General features: G+C 55.5%; 1 protein-coding gene across 1 annotated transcript in view; it reads left to right on the plus strand.

Moving 5' to 3' along the window:
* Positions 1 to 16,054, plus strand: part of TGM2 (transglutaminase 2) — a 32,264-nt gene extending 16,210 nt beyond the window's left edge. The window contains exons 6-13 of the mRNA XM_049650814.1: positions 190 to 367; positions 3,994 to 4,129; positions 4,825 to 4,928; positions 6,718 to 6,960; positions 9,269 to 9,541; positions 13,032 to 13,192; positions 13,756 to 13,892; positions 14,597 to 16,054. Coding sequence (XP_049506771.1) covers positions 190 to 367; positions 3,994 to 4,129; positions 4,825 to 4,928; positions 6,718 to 6,960; positions 9,269 to 9,541; positions 13,032 to 13,192; positions 13,756 to 13,892; positions 14,597 to 14,747 — 1,383 coding nt within the window. The 3' untranslated portion in view covers positions 14,748 to 16,054. The remainder of the gene's footprint in view (positions 1 to 189; positions 368 to 3,993; positions 4,130 to 4,824; positions 4,929 to 6,717; positions 6,961 to 9,268; positions 9,542 to 13,031; positions 13,193 to 13,755; positions 13,893 to 14,596) is intronic.
* Positions 16,055 to 19,510: the final 3,456 nt, after the last annotated feature.

Raw genomic sequence — 19,510 nt, forward strand, 5'->3', positions numbered from 1 at the left:
TTCCCCTTCTCTGTCTCCCACCTGGGGCTCCGGCCCCAACCGTCTCCCACATACCGGCCTGTCATACCTTGGTATCTTTGCATGGGCTGTTCCCTCATCCTAAACTCCCTTCCCTGCCTTTCCCCACGCACTGAACTCACAGCACCTGCTTCCCGGGCTCAGTCCCTCCGATGCCCCCGCTGGTTGTAGGTCAACTGCAACGATGACCAGGGCGTGCTGCTGGGGCGCTGGGACAACAACTACGGGGATGGCATCAGCCCCATGTTCTGGATCGGCAGTGTGGACATTCTGCGGCGCTGGAAGAGCTCCGGCTGCCAGCGTGTCAAGTACGGCCAGTGCTGGGTCTTCGCGGCTGTGGCCTGCACGGGTGAGCTGCACGCTGGATGCAGGGAGGGCCTGGAACCGGCGCCGGAGGGGGGCAGGGAGAGCTCTCCAGTGGGAATCAGCAGCCCCCAGTTCTGGTCCTGCTTCTGCCTCCAACACCACCAATGTGCCGTGTGGCCTGGAGTCAGCGGCTGCCCCTCTCCGGTCCTTTGTCCAACAACTAGCCCTCAGGTGGTCATTGGGACCAAGGGATGTCATTTAGGAGGCAGCCTGGGCTCAGGGTTGACGATGCGAGCTTTGGAGCACACCCGACTTAAATATCCCCAGTAATAGTCACCTGCTCTGTGACCTTGAGCAAATGACTTCTTTCTGAACCTCAGTGTCCTCATCTGTAAAATGCGGGTAAAAGGACCTATCTCCTACGGGGGTTGATATAAAGCTGCTCAGCAGAGAATTCGGCCTAGGGCAGCTCTCAGTAAATATTAGCTATTAATAGCTTGACAGTAACAGCAATATCAATGTCAAGAAAGAGAAGGCACTTTGTAAAATGCAGACGAGGAAAGACAAAGCAACGTAAACCCAAGAAGTAAAATGAATCTTTAAGAAATCTTAAAAATTCGAGCCCAGAAAATGCTGAAGGTTGTTCTGGGTTGATGATGGTCCGTATGGGAGTGGATGAGTAGCCTGAACCAGTTAAAAACACAGACGCTGGATCCATGGCCTGAATTCAGATCCCCGCTCCGCTCTACCCGCTGTGTCCCCAGACAATCACGACCTTCTCTGAGCCTCAGCTCTGCCACACGGGACGTAACAACAGTGCCTTTATCCTGGGGCCACTGCGAGGATTGAAAGAGTTAACATGTGCGAAGTGTGTGAAATGATTTCAGATGCATAACAGTAATAACAGTAATTATTTATCTCCTGCTGTATTATTCTCACTACAATTACTGTGCAGCTGTCATTTCTTAGGCTCAGGAAATCTAAGAGGCAGGTCCTGGTTCCCAGCTTCTCTGACTCCGGGACCAGGCCCCAGGCCCAGAGAAGGGCCTCCGGGAGCCCCAGCGCTGTCCTCCACACCAGCGATCTGGAGGCCGTGTGGCCCGGGCTCCCAGCTGGGCTGTCCCTGCTCCCCCTTCTCCACGGCCACACCACCCGTGACTGCCAGCTCCTGAGACCTATGCGTTCCCTTTTCTTGTGCAATCCCAGACCCCTTCTTCTGAGGGGCCCTCGGGTTTTCTGGAGACACATCACCAGCCATGTCCTGGGTCCCCCAAGCTCACCTTGCAGACACCTCCCACCCCTGGGCTGTGATCTCCGGAGGGCTTAGCTGTGGATCTTGCACTGGACCCCTCTCTCCCCAAGGCGAGGGCTGAGTCTGGGTCCCTGCAGCCTTCTCCCAGGCCTGGCCTGTGACAGAACCGGGGAAAACGGGTTCTGGCTTACGTTTGTGCGCAGGCCCTGGGGCCTCTGCCGGGAGCTGCAGGTGGGTGGGGGGTGGGCGAGGCCCAGGGACTCCCCTGGGGTTGGGCTGCCTGTTTGGAATCCCAGCTCTGCCTCCGGCCCCTGGAGGGGTCCTGGGTGGGCTTGGGCAAGACAGCTGGTGTCTCCAAGCCTGTTTCCTCACCTAGAAAAGGGACACAATGGTGACTGACCAAATTCACAGAGAGCTCTTAGGACCCGGGCAGATGTCACTGGTTCAGGTCAGGCTCGGGTTTGTGGAGGAAGGTGGAATTCCTCAGCTGGATCCTGGAGCATTTTTGGAATGTCCACGAGTCAGCCAACGGTGACTGGCTGGGCGTTTGCAGGGACGGGCACCACTGTGCTCTTCTGCCCTGGGCACCGGGGCAGACGATACGGCTCACACCCACTGTCTCTCTGAATCACCACAGCGTTCCCCCAAAGCTGCTATTTATTAGCTCCCCGTAGAGGAGGAAATGGAGTCCCGGAGACCGGAAGTGGCTGCCCAAGGTCACACAGCTGGTGAGCAGCACAGCCAGGGTTGAAACCAGGGGTCCTCGGTTCTGGGGCAGCCTCGCGGCCTGAGACTGTGATGGTGAGACCTCTTGGGACACTGTCTCTTGGACACCGGTGGGCTCCGTGCTCCTCAGGGACAGGCTTCCCCCCACGTCTGGTCTATATTCTGAGGCCTGTGATGTGGTGACGGGGCAAGGTCCGGGGCTGGGACACCAGCCTCTACCTAAGGGCAGCAAAGAGCCTACTGCCCAGGTCCCAGGACAAGCAACCAGGCTGGAGGCAGAGGATAAGCACTGTCCTTCCTCTGTCCCCTCCCAGGGGCCCTCGTGTCTCCTGGCTGGCGTCCAGGGCCATCCCAGAGGCTCTTGTCCGGCCTGATGGCCGGCCAAGGGCGACAGAGCCAAAGTCACATCCTGCCCCCTCACCCCCACCCTCTATCTCAGAGACTCGGTCTCAATCAAGACTAAAAGACAGAAGTCCCCCAGGTTACGTTTAGTAAGGCTTTCCTCACTTTTTAAAAGAGATATTTACTTTCTTTATCCCACCCCGAGAATATGTTACTTTCACAAAACACATAAAAAACACAGGAAAAAATGAGGGAGTGAGAAGACACCCAAAATGCCATGTGTCAGGAGCACCCTGCCCTCTCAGGCATGAATTGTGCCCCCAGCTTCCCTCCCGGCCAGCGGCTGTCTTGTCACCGCAACCTGGCCCCTCCCCCGCCACTAAGACCTCTGTAAACCGTGCCTGGGCGTGAGCACAGGGCCCTCTTCTTCCCCGATGGTGTCCCAACGCAACTGCCGGCCCTGCGTGCGTACCCCAACCCCGTGTCGTAGAGGAGGACACAAGGCCCGGAGAGGTGGGGGGACTGGCCTCGGCTCACGCAGCCCACAGCAGCTGGGGCTTGAATGGAAACCTCTCCCTGCTCCCCACCCCCACCCCACCCCGACACTTGTTCCCTCCTCTGCCTGCTTCACTGTTTGCTCCCTGCCCTGAATCTCCGCGGTTCCTTTGCTCCTTCCCTTACCCCCTTCCTCCTTCCTCTCTCCACTTCATCCATTTGACAAAATTGTCTGTGCCAGGCCTGTCCTGGGGTCTGGGCACCTAAAGGAAGACAGATCCCTCGCTGCCCTCAGAGGACTAGTTACATAATCCCTCACACGCCCTTACGCCCTTACGTTGAGAATGACGATAAATCCCCAGTCTTGCTACGAATGCAAATGAAACAATCTAAACCTGGCAGGTGGCCTTCCAGGCTGAGGGAACAGCATATGCCAATGCCCTGTGGCTGGCGGGAGTGTAGAGAGTGCCGGAGGGACAGCAAGTGTGACCGGAGCGAAGTGTGCAGGAGGCGGTCAGGGGCCAAACCTTGTACGGCCAAAGGCCACAGCCCGAAGTCTGGCCTTGACCTCAGCGGCCATAGGGAGACATCAAAGGCTTAGCAGGGGAGTGTTGATGTCAGACTTGCATTTTGGGGTCTTCTTCTGTTAGCTGTGATGTGAAGAGTCAGAGCGGACATGGGGTGACCGGCGAGGTGGGCACCACCATCCAGCTGAGGGGATGACGCCCGCTCTCACTACCTAGACAATGGGTACAATGCTGCCTGGGATACAGATGGGCATGTGGAGGCCCAAAGCAGGGCAGATGTCTCCAGAGCCTAATCCCTCTCTCCATCACGTCCTCCTCCCACCCTAGTGCTGCGGTGCCTCGGCATCCCCACCCGAGTGGTGACCAACTATAACTCGGCCCACGACCAGAACAGCAACCTGCTCATCGAGTACTTCCGCAACGAGTTTGGGGAGATCCAGGGTGACAAGAGCGAGATGATCTGGTGAGCTGGGGCCCAGGGTCAGGGGTAGAGCCCATTGGGGAGGGTCCCGCGGAATGGAAATCCGGGAAGACTTCTCGGAGGAGGTCACATTTGAATTGGGTTTCAAAGTTGAACAGTATTTGGACAAGGGGGAACAGGACTTGGGGAGGGCTCTCCAGGTAGGGCCCCAGCAGGAGCAAAGGCCAAGAGGAGGGAAAGTCATGAAGTGCATGAAAAGGTGTCAGGGGATTGGGTTTTCAGGAGTCTGGAATGCCAGGTTAGGGGGTCTGGGCTTGCCTCCCAAGGCAACAGGTGCAACAGGTTGTCACCAAAGTCTTCATACTTGGAGAGGGACACAGATGACACCGGAGAAGCTGACAGAAGGAGGCTGGGGTGTGTTCCAGGTGCACAGGGATGAGGCCTGAACCGGGGCAGAGCCCTTGGGCTGGAAAAGAAGGGACAGCAGAGAAGTGAGGAGGTCCCATCCGCTGGACTAGAGGAGCCACCGAAAGCGGAGGATTGTGGGAGGGGGCGATGACAGTGACTCCGGGGTAGCAGCGAGCACCTGGCTAGGGCCCAGGGGAGGAAAAGCAAAGAAGGGTGTCGGGGACACCCTGGGTTCAGCTTGGGACAGGCAAGTGTGGACTGCCCGCGGGAGGTGACAGTGAAAGTCTGAGTTTGAGTCCTGGCCAACGTTCGCTTCGTTTCCCCAACAGGAACTTCCACTGCTGGGTGGAGTCATGGATGAGCAGGCCAGACCTGCAGCCGGGCTACGAGGGGTGGCAGGCCCTCGACCCCACGCCCCAGGAGAAGAGCGAAGGTGGGTGGGTGTGGCCCCCTTCCCCAGGCGGGGAAACTGAGTCCTGGGGAGGACTCCCCCACAGTCACTTGGCCGGTGCTAACCCCAGTGTGGCTGATTCCAGAGACCCCTGACTAGCCCGCACGAGGGTGGGGGCCCTCCGTTGACCGTGTATGTAATTCACACACATTGTGGCAAACAGAGATTATGAAAAGGCACAAAGAAAAAAAAATCAAATGGCATCTTTGTCCTCTTCCCCCGCAGAGGAAGTATCATTAACGTTCACACACAGCTTCTAGTAATTTTCTATTATATACTCGTGTGTATGTGTGTGTGAGAGAGAGAGAGAGAGAGAGACAGAGACAGGGAAAGAAAGAGGGAGAAAGAGAGACAGAACGCCACAGCAAAATTGGGTGAAACCAAATGGATCCTTTCTCAGAAGCATATATATATATTTTTTAACGTTTATTTTTGAGACAGAGAGAGGCAGAGCATGAACAGGGGAGGGGCAGAGAGAGAGGGAGACACAGAATCTGAAACAGGCTCCAGGCTCTGAGCTGTCAGCACAGAGCCCGACGCGGGGCTCGAACTCACGGACCGCGAGATCGTGACCTGAGCCGAAGTCGGCCGCTTAACCGACTGAGCCACCCAGGCGCCCCTCAGAAGCATATTTTTAAATGCATAGAATATATGACCCAGGGTAACAAAGAAAAGCAATTACACCGAGACAGAGTTATCAACGTTTTTTAAAAATAAATTTATGATATAATAATCTATGCCTCACATAACAAGATCTAGGGGTGGAGATAGTAAGGTCCATTATGTACTGGTAGAGATGCATAGAAGTGATATTTCCAGTTATCTATGACAACTATAAAGCGAGATATAAATATCTGTGGTCCTTATGGCTGACAAGTCATAAGTGCATCTAAGACGATGGTTTGTCTGCTTTCACAATCGAAGGAAGTGTTATCAGAATTCAGTGAAGATAAAGATGTGATTTTTTTCCCATCCAAGTTCACGGGCCTCTGAATTCTGTTTGCAGCGCTTTGGGGGTCCTTTGGTCCCTGCATTAAGATCTTGGGCTGCACGTGGCCTTTTGTCTTGGTTCCATCACTTCTCCGTATATCGCCGGCCTTTCTTGATCAGAGAGTTTTTGGTGATTTTAGTTTTAAATTAATATTGCTGCGTTCCGTCGAATGGATATACTGTGGTATAGCTACCCAGCCTCTAGCCCTCAACCTTTAACTGCGTTGAACGGTCAGAAGCAGTTGTAAACCCCACAGAGATAAACACCCGGCTCTCCTGTTCATTCGGTCAACGTGCCCTCCCCGAGAATGTTGTTGGTCCCTGGCTACAGGTCTCTGCGCGGGCAGGAAGCAAGACAGACACACTGCCTTCTGCCGTGTGGCTCCCTCATCGCCTCGGGACGCCTGGCGACACGCTTCTATTTTATTTATCAGACCCTTACATGGCATTTAGCATATGCAAATCCTCATTAGCTGGGTACAAATATCCGCACATAAAACGGGCTTAGGGAAGGGAAGTAACTTGCCCAAGGTCACACAGCTAACAAGAGACCGGCTGAGATTTGAACCCCAGAGGCCGGGCCGGCTCCAGAGTCTCCACTCTTCATTCTTAGTCACTGCTGCCTTCCCAGAGATGGAGTCCCTGAGTCAAAGGGCTGGATGGTCTTGGGATTCTTTGCTACATGTGGTTGAAATGTGGGAGGTTTGAGAGGGTGCCACTCCCCCCCCCCCCCCCTCCCCCCCCCACTCAGCCCACCGTCTCCCCTCCTCCCCCCAAACAGGGACATACTGCTGTGGGCCCGTTCCAGTGCGTGCCATCAAGGAGGGCGACCTGAGCACCAAGTACGACGCGCCTTTTGTCTTTGCTGAGGTCAATGCCGACGTGGTGGACTGGATCCGGCAGGAAGATGGGTCCATGCACAAGTCCATCAACCACTCCCTGGTCGTGGGGCTGAAGATCAGCACTAAGAGCGTGGGCCGTGACCAGCGGCAGGACATCACCGACACCTACAAGTACCCGGAGGGTAGGTGCCCTGCTCCTCGGAGCCTTCAGCACCGCCTTGCACACAAGCAGCTCATTTCACCAGCCAGCGGGCTTGCGTGGGCACGCGCACACGTGCGTGCGCCTGCGTTTTCTTTGGCAGCCTGTGTACGATAATGACCTATGGGTTACTCTCCATTTTACTTTTTTTCTTAAAAAAAAAAAAAAAAAAAGCACACCGGGGGGGCACCTGGGTGGCTCAGTCGGTTGAGCATCCGACTTCGGCTCAGGTCACTCACGATCTTGTGGTTCACGGGTTTGAGCCCCGCGTCGAGCTCACTGCTCTCAGCACAGAACCCCCTTCGGGTCCTCTGTCCCCCTCTGTCTCTGCCCCTCCCCTCCTACCCCCTCTCTCTCAAAAATCAATAAAAATTAAAAAAAAAACTTTAAAAAAGGAAAAAGCACTCTGGGAGACAGTGGTAGACGATTATTCATTTAGGAAAAAGAATTCTGTATTCCATAAAAGGATTCCATTTGGTTTTTTAAGCCTGGCTTTTTTGGCTGGTTTGACTCAAATAAATCTGAAGGGATGACAGTTATGTAGGAGAGGCATGCATCTGAACAGCAAAATTAATGACATCTGTGCTGTTTATTAACAGTATTTATCGTAGTGGCATCTACAACTGAAAATGGGCAAATCCCACTTTTTTTTTTTTAATTGCAACATATGTGGCCTAGAGAGGCTTGAAAGTCCAGAGGGCCAAGGAAGAGAGATTCCAGGAACTCTGTAGTGTTTATTCATGCAGTATTTCACACACGGCTGGGGAGGTGAGTGTGACAATAGATGGGTAAGGAGAGAGAAATGAAGCAAGAGAAACTTAGAGAGCTTCCGTCAGAGACAAAGAGGAAACTGCTTTCTGCATCTCATGTTAAATCAGTAGAGGCAAAAAAGAACACAGCTTATGTTGAAAATTGCTTTTGAGCACATCCAACAGCCAGTTCAACACAGTAGATGTTTTCTAAGCATCTACTGTGTGCCAAGCACAGGGTGTCTTCACAGAGGTCACAGACACCATTGCCCCTGCCTCCATCTGACTCCCACGGACTTTCCAGGGCTGGCTGGGGGTGTGGGTGATAAATGGCCATGCCTTAGCCGGAAGGGACAAGACAGAAGGAAAAGGTGCTTTCCCTGGTCTCTGAAAGGTCTAGAGCTGATGGTTGGATAGGAGACATAGATACGCACCCAGCGACACTGGGGACAAACCTAAAAGGACCCGGGGGGGGGGGCGGGGGCGGGGGGGAGTAAATAGCGCACCAAGAAGGGGAGCTCCACAGGTAGGGAAAGGGAGGGAAAAGATCTCAGGCAGAAGTAATCCCTGTGCAAACACTTGGAGGGGAGAAAGTTTGCATTGTATTACTGTTTACTACCCACCGAGCACTGTCATAGGCTTTGGGTACGGCAAAAAGATAAGTAAAATACACTCTTCGTCTTTGAGCAGCTCAAGAGGGCAAGTACATAAAGAGAAAGCAACTTGGTTAAATAAAAAGCATGATAGGGGCGCCTGGGTGGCTCAGTCGGTTGAGCGTCTGACTTTGGCTCAGGTCATGATCTCACGGTTTGTGAGTTCAAGCCCCGCGTCGGGCTCTGTGCTGACAGCTAGGAGCCTGGAGCCTGCTTCGGATTCTGTGTCTCCCTCTCTCTGCTCCTTCCCTGCTCACGCTCTGTCTCTCAAAGATGAAGAAACGTTAAAAAAAAATTTTTTTTTTTTTTAAAAAGCATGATAGGTGGGACGCCTGGGTGGCTCAGTCGGTTGAGCGTCCAACTTCGGCTCAGGTCACAATCTCGCGGTCCATGATTTCGAGCCCCGCGTCAGGCTCTGGGCTGATGGCTCAGAGCCTGGAGCCTGCTTCCGATTCTGTGTCTCCCTCTCTCTCTGCCCCTCGCCCGTTCATGCTCTGTCTCTCTCTGTCTCAAAAATAAATAAATGTTAAAAAAAAAATTAAAAAAATAAAATAAAATAAAAAGCATGATAGGCAATAGGTACCCGTGAGACTCCAGAAGATGTTGTGATTCACTCATCCTGCGGAAAGAGCAGTCGGAGAAGGCTTCCTGGAGGAGGTGGGGGGTGGGGATAAGGATTTGGGGCTGGGTCTTGAGGGATGTATAGGAGTTTACTTGTGGGAAGTAAATAAAATACTCTTTCATCCTCCTGGCGCAGAAATGTAGACAAGGGGCTCCTTGTGGCTGCTCTGAGTCACCGGGACCCTGAACGTCGGCCTGCCCTGTGCCAGCCTCCTTATCCTTGGTCCTTATTTCAGCTCTAACGGAGCTCTCTCCTCCCTCCTCACAGGGTCGCCAGAGGAGAGAGAGGCCTTCAAGAGGGCCAACCACCTGAACAAGCTGACTGATAAAGAGAACACCGGGATGGCCATGCGGATCCGCGTGAGTCAGAGCATGAGTATGGGTAGCGACTTCGACGTCTTCACCTACATCACCAACAACACCTCCGAGGAGCACACCTGCCGCCTCCTGCTCTGTGCCCGCACCGTCAGCTACAACGGGATCCTGGGGCCCGAGTGCGGCACCAAGGACCTGCTCAACCTCTCCCTGGCGCCTTTCTCCGGTAAGGCCCCATGTTCCTGGAGCACTTACTGACCACCAACCCGCAAGGCACGAGGTCGCATCCTGAGCGCTGGCATGTGCAGTTTTCTTCCCCTGGGTCAGGCCCTGCCCGAGTACTTTGTAACTAGCAACCCGTTTCATTCTTCATCGGAGGTGGCTTCTTGTATTCCCGCATTTTTCAGGTGAGAAGACTGAGCACGGAGAGGTGAAGCAGCTTTCCCGAGGCCACACGGTTAGGGAGTGACAGGACTGGGGCTTGAACCCGTGCTCTTAGCAACTGTACTGTTTTGTCCCGTCTCATCTTCACGTGACCTTCGACTGCTTTCCCGGACTCTCTACTGCCTGCTTCCAGCTAATTCCTTCCCTCTGCCTCCAGTACTGCCCGTGCCACGGCCCCTGAGAGCACCTCCCGGTCTCCTCTTTATCAGCCAGCTTGTTCAGGGGGTTGGCCCTCCAAACAGTGCCACCTCCTGGTTTCTCTATCTTGGGTCCCCCATAGGCACTCCTGGAGACTCACGCCCAGAGCAGACCGTCTATCAGGGTCCCTAAGAATGGGTGAAGCCCTCAGGGGCAGAGCCAATGGCACCGGAGCTGGGCCCCAACACTCACGGCTGCCCAAACACATGTTCCGAGGCCAGCCGGACCTGGCTTTGCCCCTGGCCTCCCCCACCTTCTAAATGTACAAGCTTGGACAGGGTGAGCATGCTCTCTGAGCCTCCGATCATACTCATCAGTCAGGGGGTCAGTAACACGTCCCTCCCGATGGGCCACTGTGAGGACTGAAGGAGACCCTGTGCTCAGGAAATACCTGGAAAGTGTAAAACTGATCATGGGGAGGCAGAGAGGCCTTGTGGGTCTGTCCTGAACACCTGCCGTGCCAGACGATGGCCTCAGTGCCGGGCTCCACGGGTCCTGAGCCCCTGCCAGCCTTGATGGCATGCAAAGGACCCAGCCCTCACCTCTGCATCCGGGCCCCGAGTGTCGGGGGCAGGGGTCCATCCCTGTGCCGTGACCAGGACCCCCGAGTTCTGGTCCCCACCACTCCGTCAATGGGCCGTGGGCTCCTGGGTATTTGTCTTCTCCGTTCCAGGCATCAAGTTCCCCACTCGCACAAAGGCTGGCTGGTGTTTGAAGAGTCGCACCAGCCCCTCTGTGTGAACGTACACCCGTCAGGTTCTTCTCATGCTCAGAACCACTTGAAAGGCAGGAAGTGTCTTTTCTGGAATGTATGGCACGAGGTGAACTGCAGCCCGGGCCAGGGATGCCAGAATAACTTCCTTCCTATTGAGTCACCCTTTGCCTCCCAGTTACCATCTGGGCCCCTGGAGCATTGTTCTTCCAGAGCTCAGCCAAGCCTGTCGGTGTTTCTCATCATCCTGGGGATGTGGTCACAACAGAGAGGTCCATCCCGCCTTGGAGACCCTCCCGCTCCGTGAGGGGCACAGCCTGCAACGGGGACTGGGGGAGGGGGGGAGGAGAGGAGAGGCCCTGTGTGTTGCCCTCAGGCTGCAGGCCCAGTCTAGGGTGCCTGACCGAGGCCTCCAATGCCAAGCTCAGCTGGAGATAGCCACTTTGGTGACCCCACACTTTGGCCGCCTTGCTTGTTATTCTTTGATGATAAGATCTAGGGACTTTCCATGTGCTAATTAATGGACAGGAAACCAGACGCAGGACAGGGAACAGAATCCAGTCATCCCCACCCTTGCCTCCTTGCATGCTTCTCTCCCTTCCCCTTCCTGCCCCCACCCGCCCTCTCTCTCCTCCCCTCTCCCCTCCAGGTGGGTCACTGGGAGTGCAGCCACTGTGGCCTCTGTGACCACGCCCAAAGTACCTTCTAGAACAGGGCAAGTCATGTAAGGAATGACTGAGACTGACCACACAGGTTTTCTTCTCTCAGCCATCATCTGGCCCAAGGCCAAGGCCCTGGTCCCTGGTCCCACCCTAGCTTCAGCCTTCTGGAAAAGTCAACAGTTGGGACCACGTCCTCTAAGTTCCTGGAGGGCAGTGTTTTCCTTCTTTCCTGTGTACCTTTCCAGAGTTTCCAGTCAGTTCCACCAGGCCCTGACCCAGGGATTTTCACTCCTTTCTGTCTTTTTTGGCAGAAGGCTGGGGTTTCTTCCCCCACGTCATCCGCTCAGAGGTTGGGGCCGATTCACCCTGGGATTGAGCAGCTGGGGCACGGGGCACGCTGGAGCCTAGACCTTAACTGGCAGGGAGAAGGTGGTTGTCTGTCGGGCCCTCACAGTCCTACGGATGCCCTGCAGGGAATGTCTCAGCGGTGCTCCTGGGCCCAGTGCCCCCCAACCCTCGCCCATCTCGGGTCTCCGCCAGAGCCCTCGGTAGACAAGAATACCTAGCCGGAACCGAACAAGCATGACTTGGCTTGTATTCATTTTTGCCAGTTACCTTCTATTTATAGTACATGACCCTGGTTTGCCGCATAGAACGTAAAGTGCCCCTAAGCAAGAAAGGTTGAGAAGTATAAAGCGAGTGGACGGAGAGAGAAACAATGTGCAATTGATGAGGCAATACTCAGATGTATAAAAAGTTCCGAGACTGGCTGGAGCCTAGTGGGGGAGGGAGGGGACAGATGGCGGGAACAGAGACAGCGGCATCTCCCATCGTGGCCCTGTGACAGCCAGCGAGGAGAGGTTGGCTGGGCTCCCCTGAGCCCCAAGCCCCAAGCCCGGCCCTCCAGCGCTGCCCTTTCACAGGGGGAGTGGAAAAGGATGGCCACGGTTCTCTGCGATGAAAGGACAAGCATTCAGTGGACCAGCCTGTGGATTCTCAGCCCTGGGCTCCTCGCACTGTTCTTGCCTGCCTCCCACAAGCCGACCTCTAGTGCCCTGGTGCCTCAGTGGCGTCAGAGAAATGGGGCTAGAAACTACACTTCACCTCGCTGCCGAGGGAGGCGTCGGCCCAGCTGGCTTCTTTCTCATCTCGTCATCACTGTGTGGCTTTTGCTCTGAAATGACTTTTGCCCTTAGCTCCTCCCAGCCGGTGCAGCTGTCCCAGGGAACAGAAGAGGAACAGAGAGGGGAAGTCACCTCCCCGGGCTCACACAGCCAGTCAGCGGCCGAGCTGAGCCGGGGCTTCCTTACTGGCACAAGTGTTTCTTCATCTGTAAAATGGGTGCAATCCCACCAACTTCATGGAGGGAAACTGAGGTCCCGAGAGGTGAAGCGACTTGCCCGGCATCGCCAGTTAGCAAAGGTGCAGAGGCGAGATTAGAACCCAGGCCCGTTGGAGCTCCAACACATTCCCTACCAGCCGTTCTCAGCCGTTCTGCCTGCACCGACCCCGCCCAGCTCCTCCCTGGGAACCCCACAGCCCGGGCAGGTGGGGGAAGGGGGGGATCTGCCCATTCGTTCACTAGTTATGTGGCCTCAAGCACATTCTTTCCATTCTCTGTGCCTTGTGGAGATGCTGTCGGAGAGGTGGGGGGCCATGATTCAGCAGTCACGAGTGCTCTCCCCTGTCCCCTCCTGCAGAGAAGAGCATTCCCCTTCGAATCCTCTACGAGAAATACTGTGACTGCCTGACCGAGTCAAACCTCATCAAGGTGCGGGGACTCCTCACTGAGCCGGCTGCCAACAGCTACCTGCTAGCTGAGAGGGACATCTACCTGGAGAATCCAGAAATCAAGATCCGGGTAAGGGCTTGGCTGGGCAGGGTGTGGGGGGATGGGCGGGGCCCCAGGACAGGATCCCAAGATCTCTGATGCCCGGGGCTTCCTCAAATCCTAACTTCGTCAAAGGAAAGCATCGTGAAGCCAAAAGAATTTGGGACGCAGACTTCTAGAAATGAATCCTAGAATCCCAGAGTGGTAGGGTGGTGGGATTTAGGGATCTCAGAACCATGGACCCTTGAAAGCTAAACTCCTAAGGTAAGATCCCCAGGCCCCGGGGCCCTGGTGGGGCAGGGAAAAGCACAGACCCTAGAACAAGGGAGGCACTTTACATATCTCCCCAAGTCGTGTGGAGCCTCGCTGCCGGTCTGTGAAGGAGACCTGGGCAGGTACCAATATCCATGTTTCCTAGATGAGGAAACTGAGGCACAGAGGCGGGGAGTGATCATGCCAGAGCTCAATCGAACAAGGAGCCAAATTGCAGCGAATGCAGAGATGGCCCAGCCGGGACTCTGCCTGCCCTGGAGGGGCGCTGGGCCCCTCTCCCTCGGTGCTGCCCCTGACATCTGTCCTGTACCCTCTTCCAGATCCTGGGCGAGCCCAAGCAGAAACGCAAGCTGGTGGCTGAGGTGTCCCTGCGGAACCCGCTCACCACGCCCCTGTCAAACTGTATCTTCACCGTGGAGGGGGCCGGCCTGACCGAGGAGCAGAAGGTCGTGGAGATGTAAGGACCGGTCACTCCAGCTGGGGGCCTGGGAGCACAGGGCAGGTGCTAATGGAGGTGGGGGGGGGGGTCGCCTTGCCCTATAGCTCCCTCCTCTCATCTCCCACATACCCACGTGTCCACTCCCAACCCCCTTAGGGACACTTGCCACCCCTGCACCCTCTCTGAGCACCCACACCCCTCTAGCTGCTTTCCAGGCCCACGTCTTCACGAACCTCAACCGGTAACACATTCAGTCACTAAGCGCCCGCCTCTGGACACACGGGTCCTCCATTCACCTTGAACGTGTACCTGTGTGCCCTTGTGGGTGAATCCTCATAGGGACATATTTGCATATGTGCACGTGAGCGTAGACACTGTATTTTTACTTTTCTGGTGCAACGTAACTGACACGCAGTGAATAACACAAATCACGTACGTACGGCTCAGTGCATTTTCACACGTGTGGCCCGCCGAGCATACCCACTCTTACCCCCAAGCGCGCGCACACACACACACACACACACAGGCCCCTCTTCACGCAAGAAGCAGATGGCCCAGGCTCTTAGAGAGAGGAGAGTGGGGCCTGTTTTATTCTCATCGTACGTGCACGAGGCTCCGTGCGAAGTTCTCAGTAGACGCATGTCATCCCTGGCCTGACCCCGCCACGGGGACCAGCCCGGGCCCTCCCCCCGTCCTCACCCTCTTGCTCGTTCCCTCCACAGCCCGGACCCCGTGGAGGCGGGGGAGGAAGCCAAGGTGAGGGTGGACCTGCTGCCACTCCACGTGGGCCGCCACAAGCTCGTGGTGAACTTTGAGAGCGACAAGCTGAAGGCCGTGAAAGGCTTCAGGAACGTCATCGTTGGTCCCGCCTAGGGGCCGGGTGCCCGGCCCCACCTCAGCCAGCTGAGAGCCCCCAGCTTGACCCCGATTTTTGTTCCAAGCTAATGAGCAAAATTTGCCCCTTCTTGGGCCCCAGACCTGAGTCTGCGGGGACTCTTTGGAACGGAATGTATTCCTGGCTCCTCTTGTGGTTCCCCACCTCCCTTTACCTGTGAAGATTGTTCTGTGCCTCCACAGTGGGAGCCAAGACTGGCTGCCTGGGGCTGGGGTGGGGGAGGAGCGGGGACCCATGCCTCCCTATGCAGCCCAGATGCCACTGAAAAGCCACTGACTACCCATTCTATTGTTTGATTTACCCCGGCGCCCCTTGGAGCGAAAGAGAGACCGTGCCCACTGACCAGATCCCAAACGATGCACAGGCCCCAGGAGCCCTTGGGGAGACCCAGAGCAGGCACAGGTGGAGTCCCAGGAAAGGCCAGCCCCGAGTTCCCTCCACATTCCAGCAGGCCTGGCCCAAAAGTCCCCCCCCCCCCGCCATCGTGAGGCGCCTACTATGTGCCGGGCACGCCCTGTCTTGCTGATGCTCACGCGGCTCCCAACCCATTTAATCACCACGGGAAATCACCGAGTGGGAGCTGCTTTCTTGACCAAGAGACTGGGGCCCAGAGAAGGGAGGAGGCCCACGCTGCACCAGCGGGGTATTTACAAGGCTGGGGAGTAGGAAGACGCTGGGACATAGCCCAGGACTTCTGACTCTGAGTCCGGCCTGCCGTTCACGGTGCCAGCGCTGACCTGAGAATATCAAAGGGACCATTTGGGACCTGATCCAAAAGGGTGCAGTTGGGGTGAGGTGAGGAGGAGAATTGGAGGGGTCTGAGTCCTAGGTTTGAGCCCCAAGTTCAGCCAGCTGCTGCCTTCCCTCTCTGGGCCTCAGGCTCCTCCCTGGGCAATGGAGTGGCTGCACCAGTTCCTGTGCAAGATTCCAGAGCCTTACAGGACTGAGCCTTGAAAATGATAGCAAGCCCTACTCCCTGGTTCCCCGGAGCCCAAGGCCACCAGATGTCTCGGAGTGTGAAACCCTGACCATGACCACCACCCCCGTCCCCAGCCCTGCCTGGGTCCCCCGTCTGTGCCCAGGCACCTTCCTTCAGACCACAGTTTTGGGGAAAAGAGCCCCAGGGGCCCCTGTCCTACCCACGAGCCTGCACACTGCAATGCCTAGACTTCACGAGAACCTTAGCTGCCTGTGCTGGTCACTAACCAACAAGGTTGGCATCTCAGCTGCCACCTTTGGGCAGGGCTAGGGCCCAGGAGTACAGCCCCTGCCCTGAGGAAGCTCCAAGAGCCCCTGAGCTGTCATCTCTGACTTTATCCCCCGCTCTCTCCACGTGACTGGGCAGGAAGAGGAACGAGGGAGAATTCTCTATCTGGGGCGCGGTCACAGCCTCCAGGGCCCCGGAAAAGCCCAGCGAGGGACTTGGAGAAAGTCATGCTGTTGCACACGGAACTTTCTGCTTTGCTTAGGAAAGAAACACAAAATGAGCCGACATATCTATGTTCTCACAAATGTGCCTCTAATTCTCTTTGGTTTTATAAACACTTTAGGGTTCCAGGCAGGCAGTAGATAACGCTTTTGAGCCACAAAGACTGAGCACTGAAATAAAATAGTTTACTTTGCACATTCAAACAAGGTCTGGTCTGGTTCTTTTACACTTTTGAGGAGGGGAGGTAGGTGAAGTCACTCGCATTGCGACCAGCCACCTCCTGCCTAGGAACCTTTCCTCGGTCTCGGCCCCTCCCCCAGGTCTAAACTTGACAGGCATTCGACGTTCTACCCAATTTGGCTCTGTCTCTAGCTTCTTCTCCCAACAAATCATGTTTGGGTCACGATAAACTTCCCAAAGCCCTCAAAAGACCCTGTGCACCTCTAGCTTTGGCATGGGTATTCCCTGAGCCTGGGGTGCCCTTCTTCTTCCTTAGCCATCTGGCAAACTCCTTCTCATCCTACAGTGCTCAACACCAAAGTCACTTCTTCTATGAAGCCTTCTTAGATTTCTTCTCAGCCTCCCAGAACCCGGGAACATGAACCAATTCAAACATTCATCACAGTGAATTTTGGTTCCATGTTTGTCTATCTGTCCTGCTCCCCATCCTATCTGAAGGATCTCTCTCTCTTTTTTTTAATGTTTATTTTTGAGAGAGAGACAGAGTGAGAGTGGGAAAGGGGCAGAGAGAGAGGGAGACACAGAATCTAAAGCACAGAGCCCCGTGCGGGGCTCGAACTCGCAAACTACGAGATCATGCCCTGAGCTGAAGTCAGTCGCTTAACCGACCGAGCCACCCAGGCGCCCCTGAAGTCAATCTCTTAAATGGACTCCAGTGAATGCTGAATTGATAAACCGATGTATTTCAACTCAGCTCCCGTAGGACCAGTGCTTATTTCCAAGAGAAATATCATGTGGGCCACAAACGCAAGCCATGTATGTAACGTAAATTTTTCTAGTGGCCACGTTAAAAAGAGTGAAAAGAAATCAGGTAAAATATGTCTCAATAGTGTATTTTATTTAACCTAGTATGTCTGAAATATTATGCCAACATGTAATCAATCTGAAAGATATTCGTGAGGTATTTTACCTTCTTATTTGCACAGTAAGTCTTTGAAATGCGGTTTCTATTTTACACGGACAGCCCAGCTCAATTTGGACTGGCTGCACTTCAGGTTCTCGAGAGCCACAGGTGGCTTCCAGACTGTGATTCCGAAAGTACGGGAACTTGGTCACCCATCTCATTCCCCACTGAGCAGCCACTAATGTTTGTTGATTGAAGAAGCGATAGACGACGGTCTCTGTCCCCAGGGGACGCGTGTTGAAACGCACAGGAAGCGCCTAGAAGAGAAATCGGAACGAAAACATGACATCACACGTTCTGGGTACTGACTCCTTCTGTCCCTTGAAAACTACAACTTGTTCCGGCCTAGATGGCCTGAACGTTTTGTCAATTAGTGACCAGCTAGAAAACAGAAAACCGCTGGGCTATTTCAGGCCGAGAGGATGAGGGAAATCGGTTCCAAAGGCGTCCGAAGTGCAGGAAGAGTAGAAGGGAGACGGACTGTTACAAGGCAGCTGCCATCCAGAACAGTCCGAGGCCCCCAAGCCAAGCGGGCGCTCACCACCTACTTTCTGGAGGCGCTCTCACCGCAGCCCTGGAACCAGGGCAAGTCTGTGAAGTCCGCTCAAGTCGGCCTGGCCGTGGCGGGAGGTAGAGGCAGGCTGGCATCTCTCATCGTCCTGCCTTCTCCCCGCTGGCAGATCCCATCCAGAAACTTGCTGGCAAGGGGCTCTGGAAAATATCACGTTCAGGCTTCCAGCCCCCACCGGATAACAGATGGCCAAGCAAGGGAAGGGGGGGTGGGGGGTGGGGATGGAGTGGAGCCGCTGATGCCTATCAGCTGTTCCCTCTGCTAAGAAGAGCTTTACCATCATCTCTGCCTGAGGAACTCTTAATCAGCCTACAGAACCCTGCTCCAAGGAGGCCTCCTCTGTGAAGTCCTCCTGGACTGTGGCCAATGGCCTCAACCTCTGGTTCCCCGGGGTGTATCATAGGTAGCTTTTGCAATACTCGGCAGCCCGGGTTAGGAACAGCCGTTCGAGTGCCCGGCCCAAGTTCTGGAGCACCCCAAGAGCAGAGTCAGGGCACGCTCCCTACAAGGGGGCCACCGAGTGGACTCGGGACTGTCGACTGGGCCTCCCTCCTGAAAAGCAAAGGCAAGGTGCCTCGGCAAAGCCGGCTGGTGCTGAACAGATTCAGAGGCCTCTCCCGACCAGGCCCCCGTGCCTGTCCCACCCCTGAGAGCTCACTAGCCACGAACCCAGGAAGGAGGAAGGCCCTGCTGTTCGTGTAGGCCCATTTAACAGACAAAGCAGATGATCCTGAGATCCGGCTCCCCAAACCAGGGGAGGCATGAGCCTGGGTCCCTACAGTCCAATGCTGTGCCCCGCGCCACGGCAGCTCATAGCCCTGGGGTCGGAGGCCTGGGCTCTGGAGTCAGACGGACGCAGCATCAAAGCCTGACTCTGCCACAGATGTCACGGTGTGGTTTCGGGCAGGTTCTCGGCCTCTCCGTGTCTCCACTTTCTTACCTGTCGAATGGGGACGAGAGGGGGTGTGCTCTCCCGAGCAGTATGCAGGCTCAGTAAAATTGTGCCCATGAAACAGCTGGCTCCCAGCACATTATAATCCTGACAGCCAGCTCTACTCCAGGGTCAGGAACCTTCACGTGCACGGAGTTATTTCCTCCTCAAACAGCCCCAACCAGATGCTGCCCCCATTCTACAGGTTTTATGGTCACAGAGATGGGACTTGAACCAGGGCAGCCTGCCTTCCCCAGGACACACCCGGGCCCAGAGGAAGCCTCATCTGTACCCAAACCCTCCCTTCCCACGGTGTTCCAGGACGAATGCAGCAGAGCCCTTCACACGAGCCCCCACGGTCCTCAGCGGGGATCTGATTGGGTTCATCTTCCCACCCCGAAAAGTCCCTCTCTTCTCCAGCTGCTCTTGCTTACCTTGGATGCCTGCCAGCTCACCCCTCAGGCCTCAAGCCGAGCCGAGAATAACAGAACTTTGAGAGATTCCAAAAGGGAGGAGCCTGGGGAGGAGGGCCAGGCGGGTGCCTCCTAGAATCACACGCACCTCGGGGCCAGGACGGGTCAGCACATACCCTCTCCCGGCCTCCCCGCTTCCCTCCCCCACAGGCCTGGGCAGCTACACAGACACACACGCCGGGGAGGCCGTGAA

The sequence above is a fragment of the Panthera uncia genome (assembly GCF_023721935.1).
Source record: "Panthera uncia isolate 11264 chromosome A3 unlocalized genomic scaffold, Puncia_PCG_1.0 HiC_scaffold_11, whole genome shotgun sequence".
Lineage (NCBI taxonomy): Eukaryota > Metazoa > Chordata > Mammalia > Carnivora > Felidae > Panthera > Panthera uncia.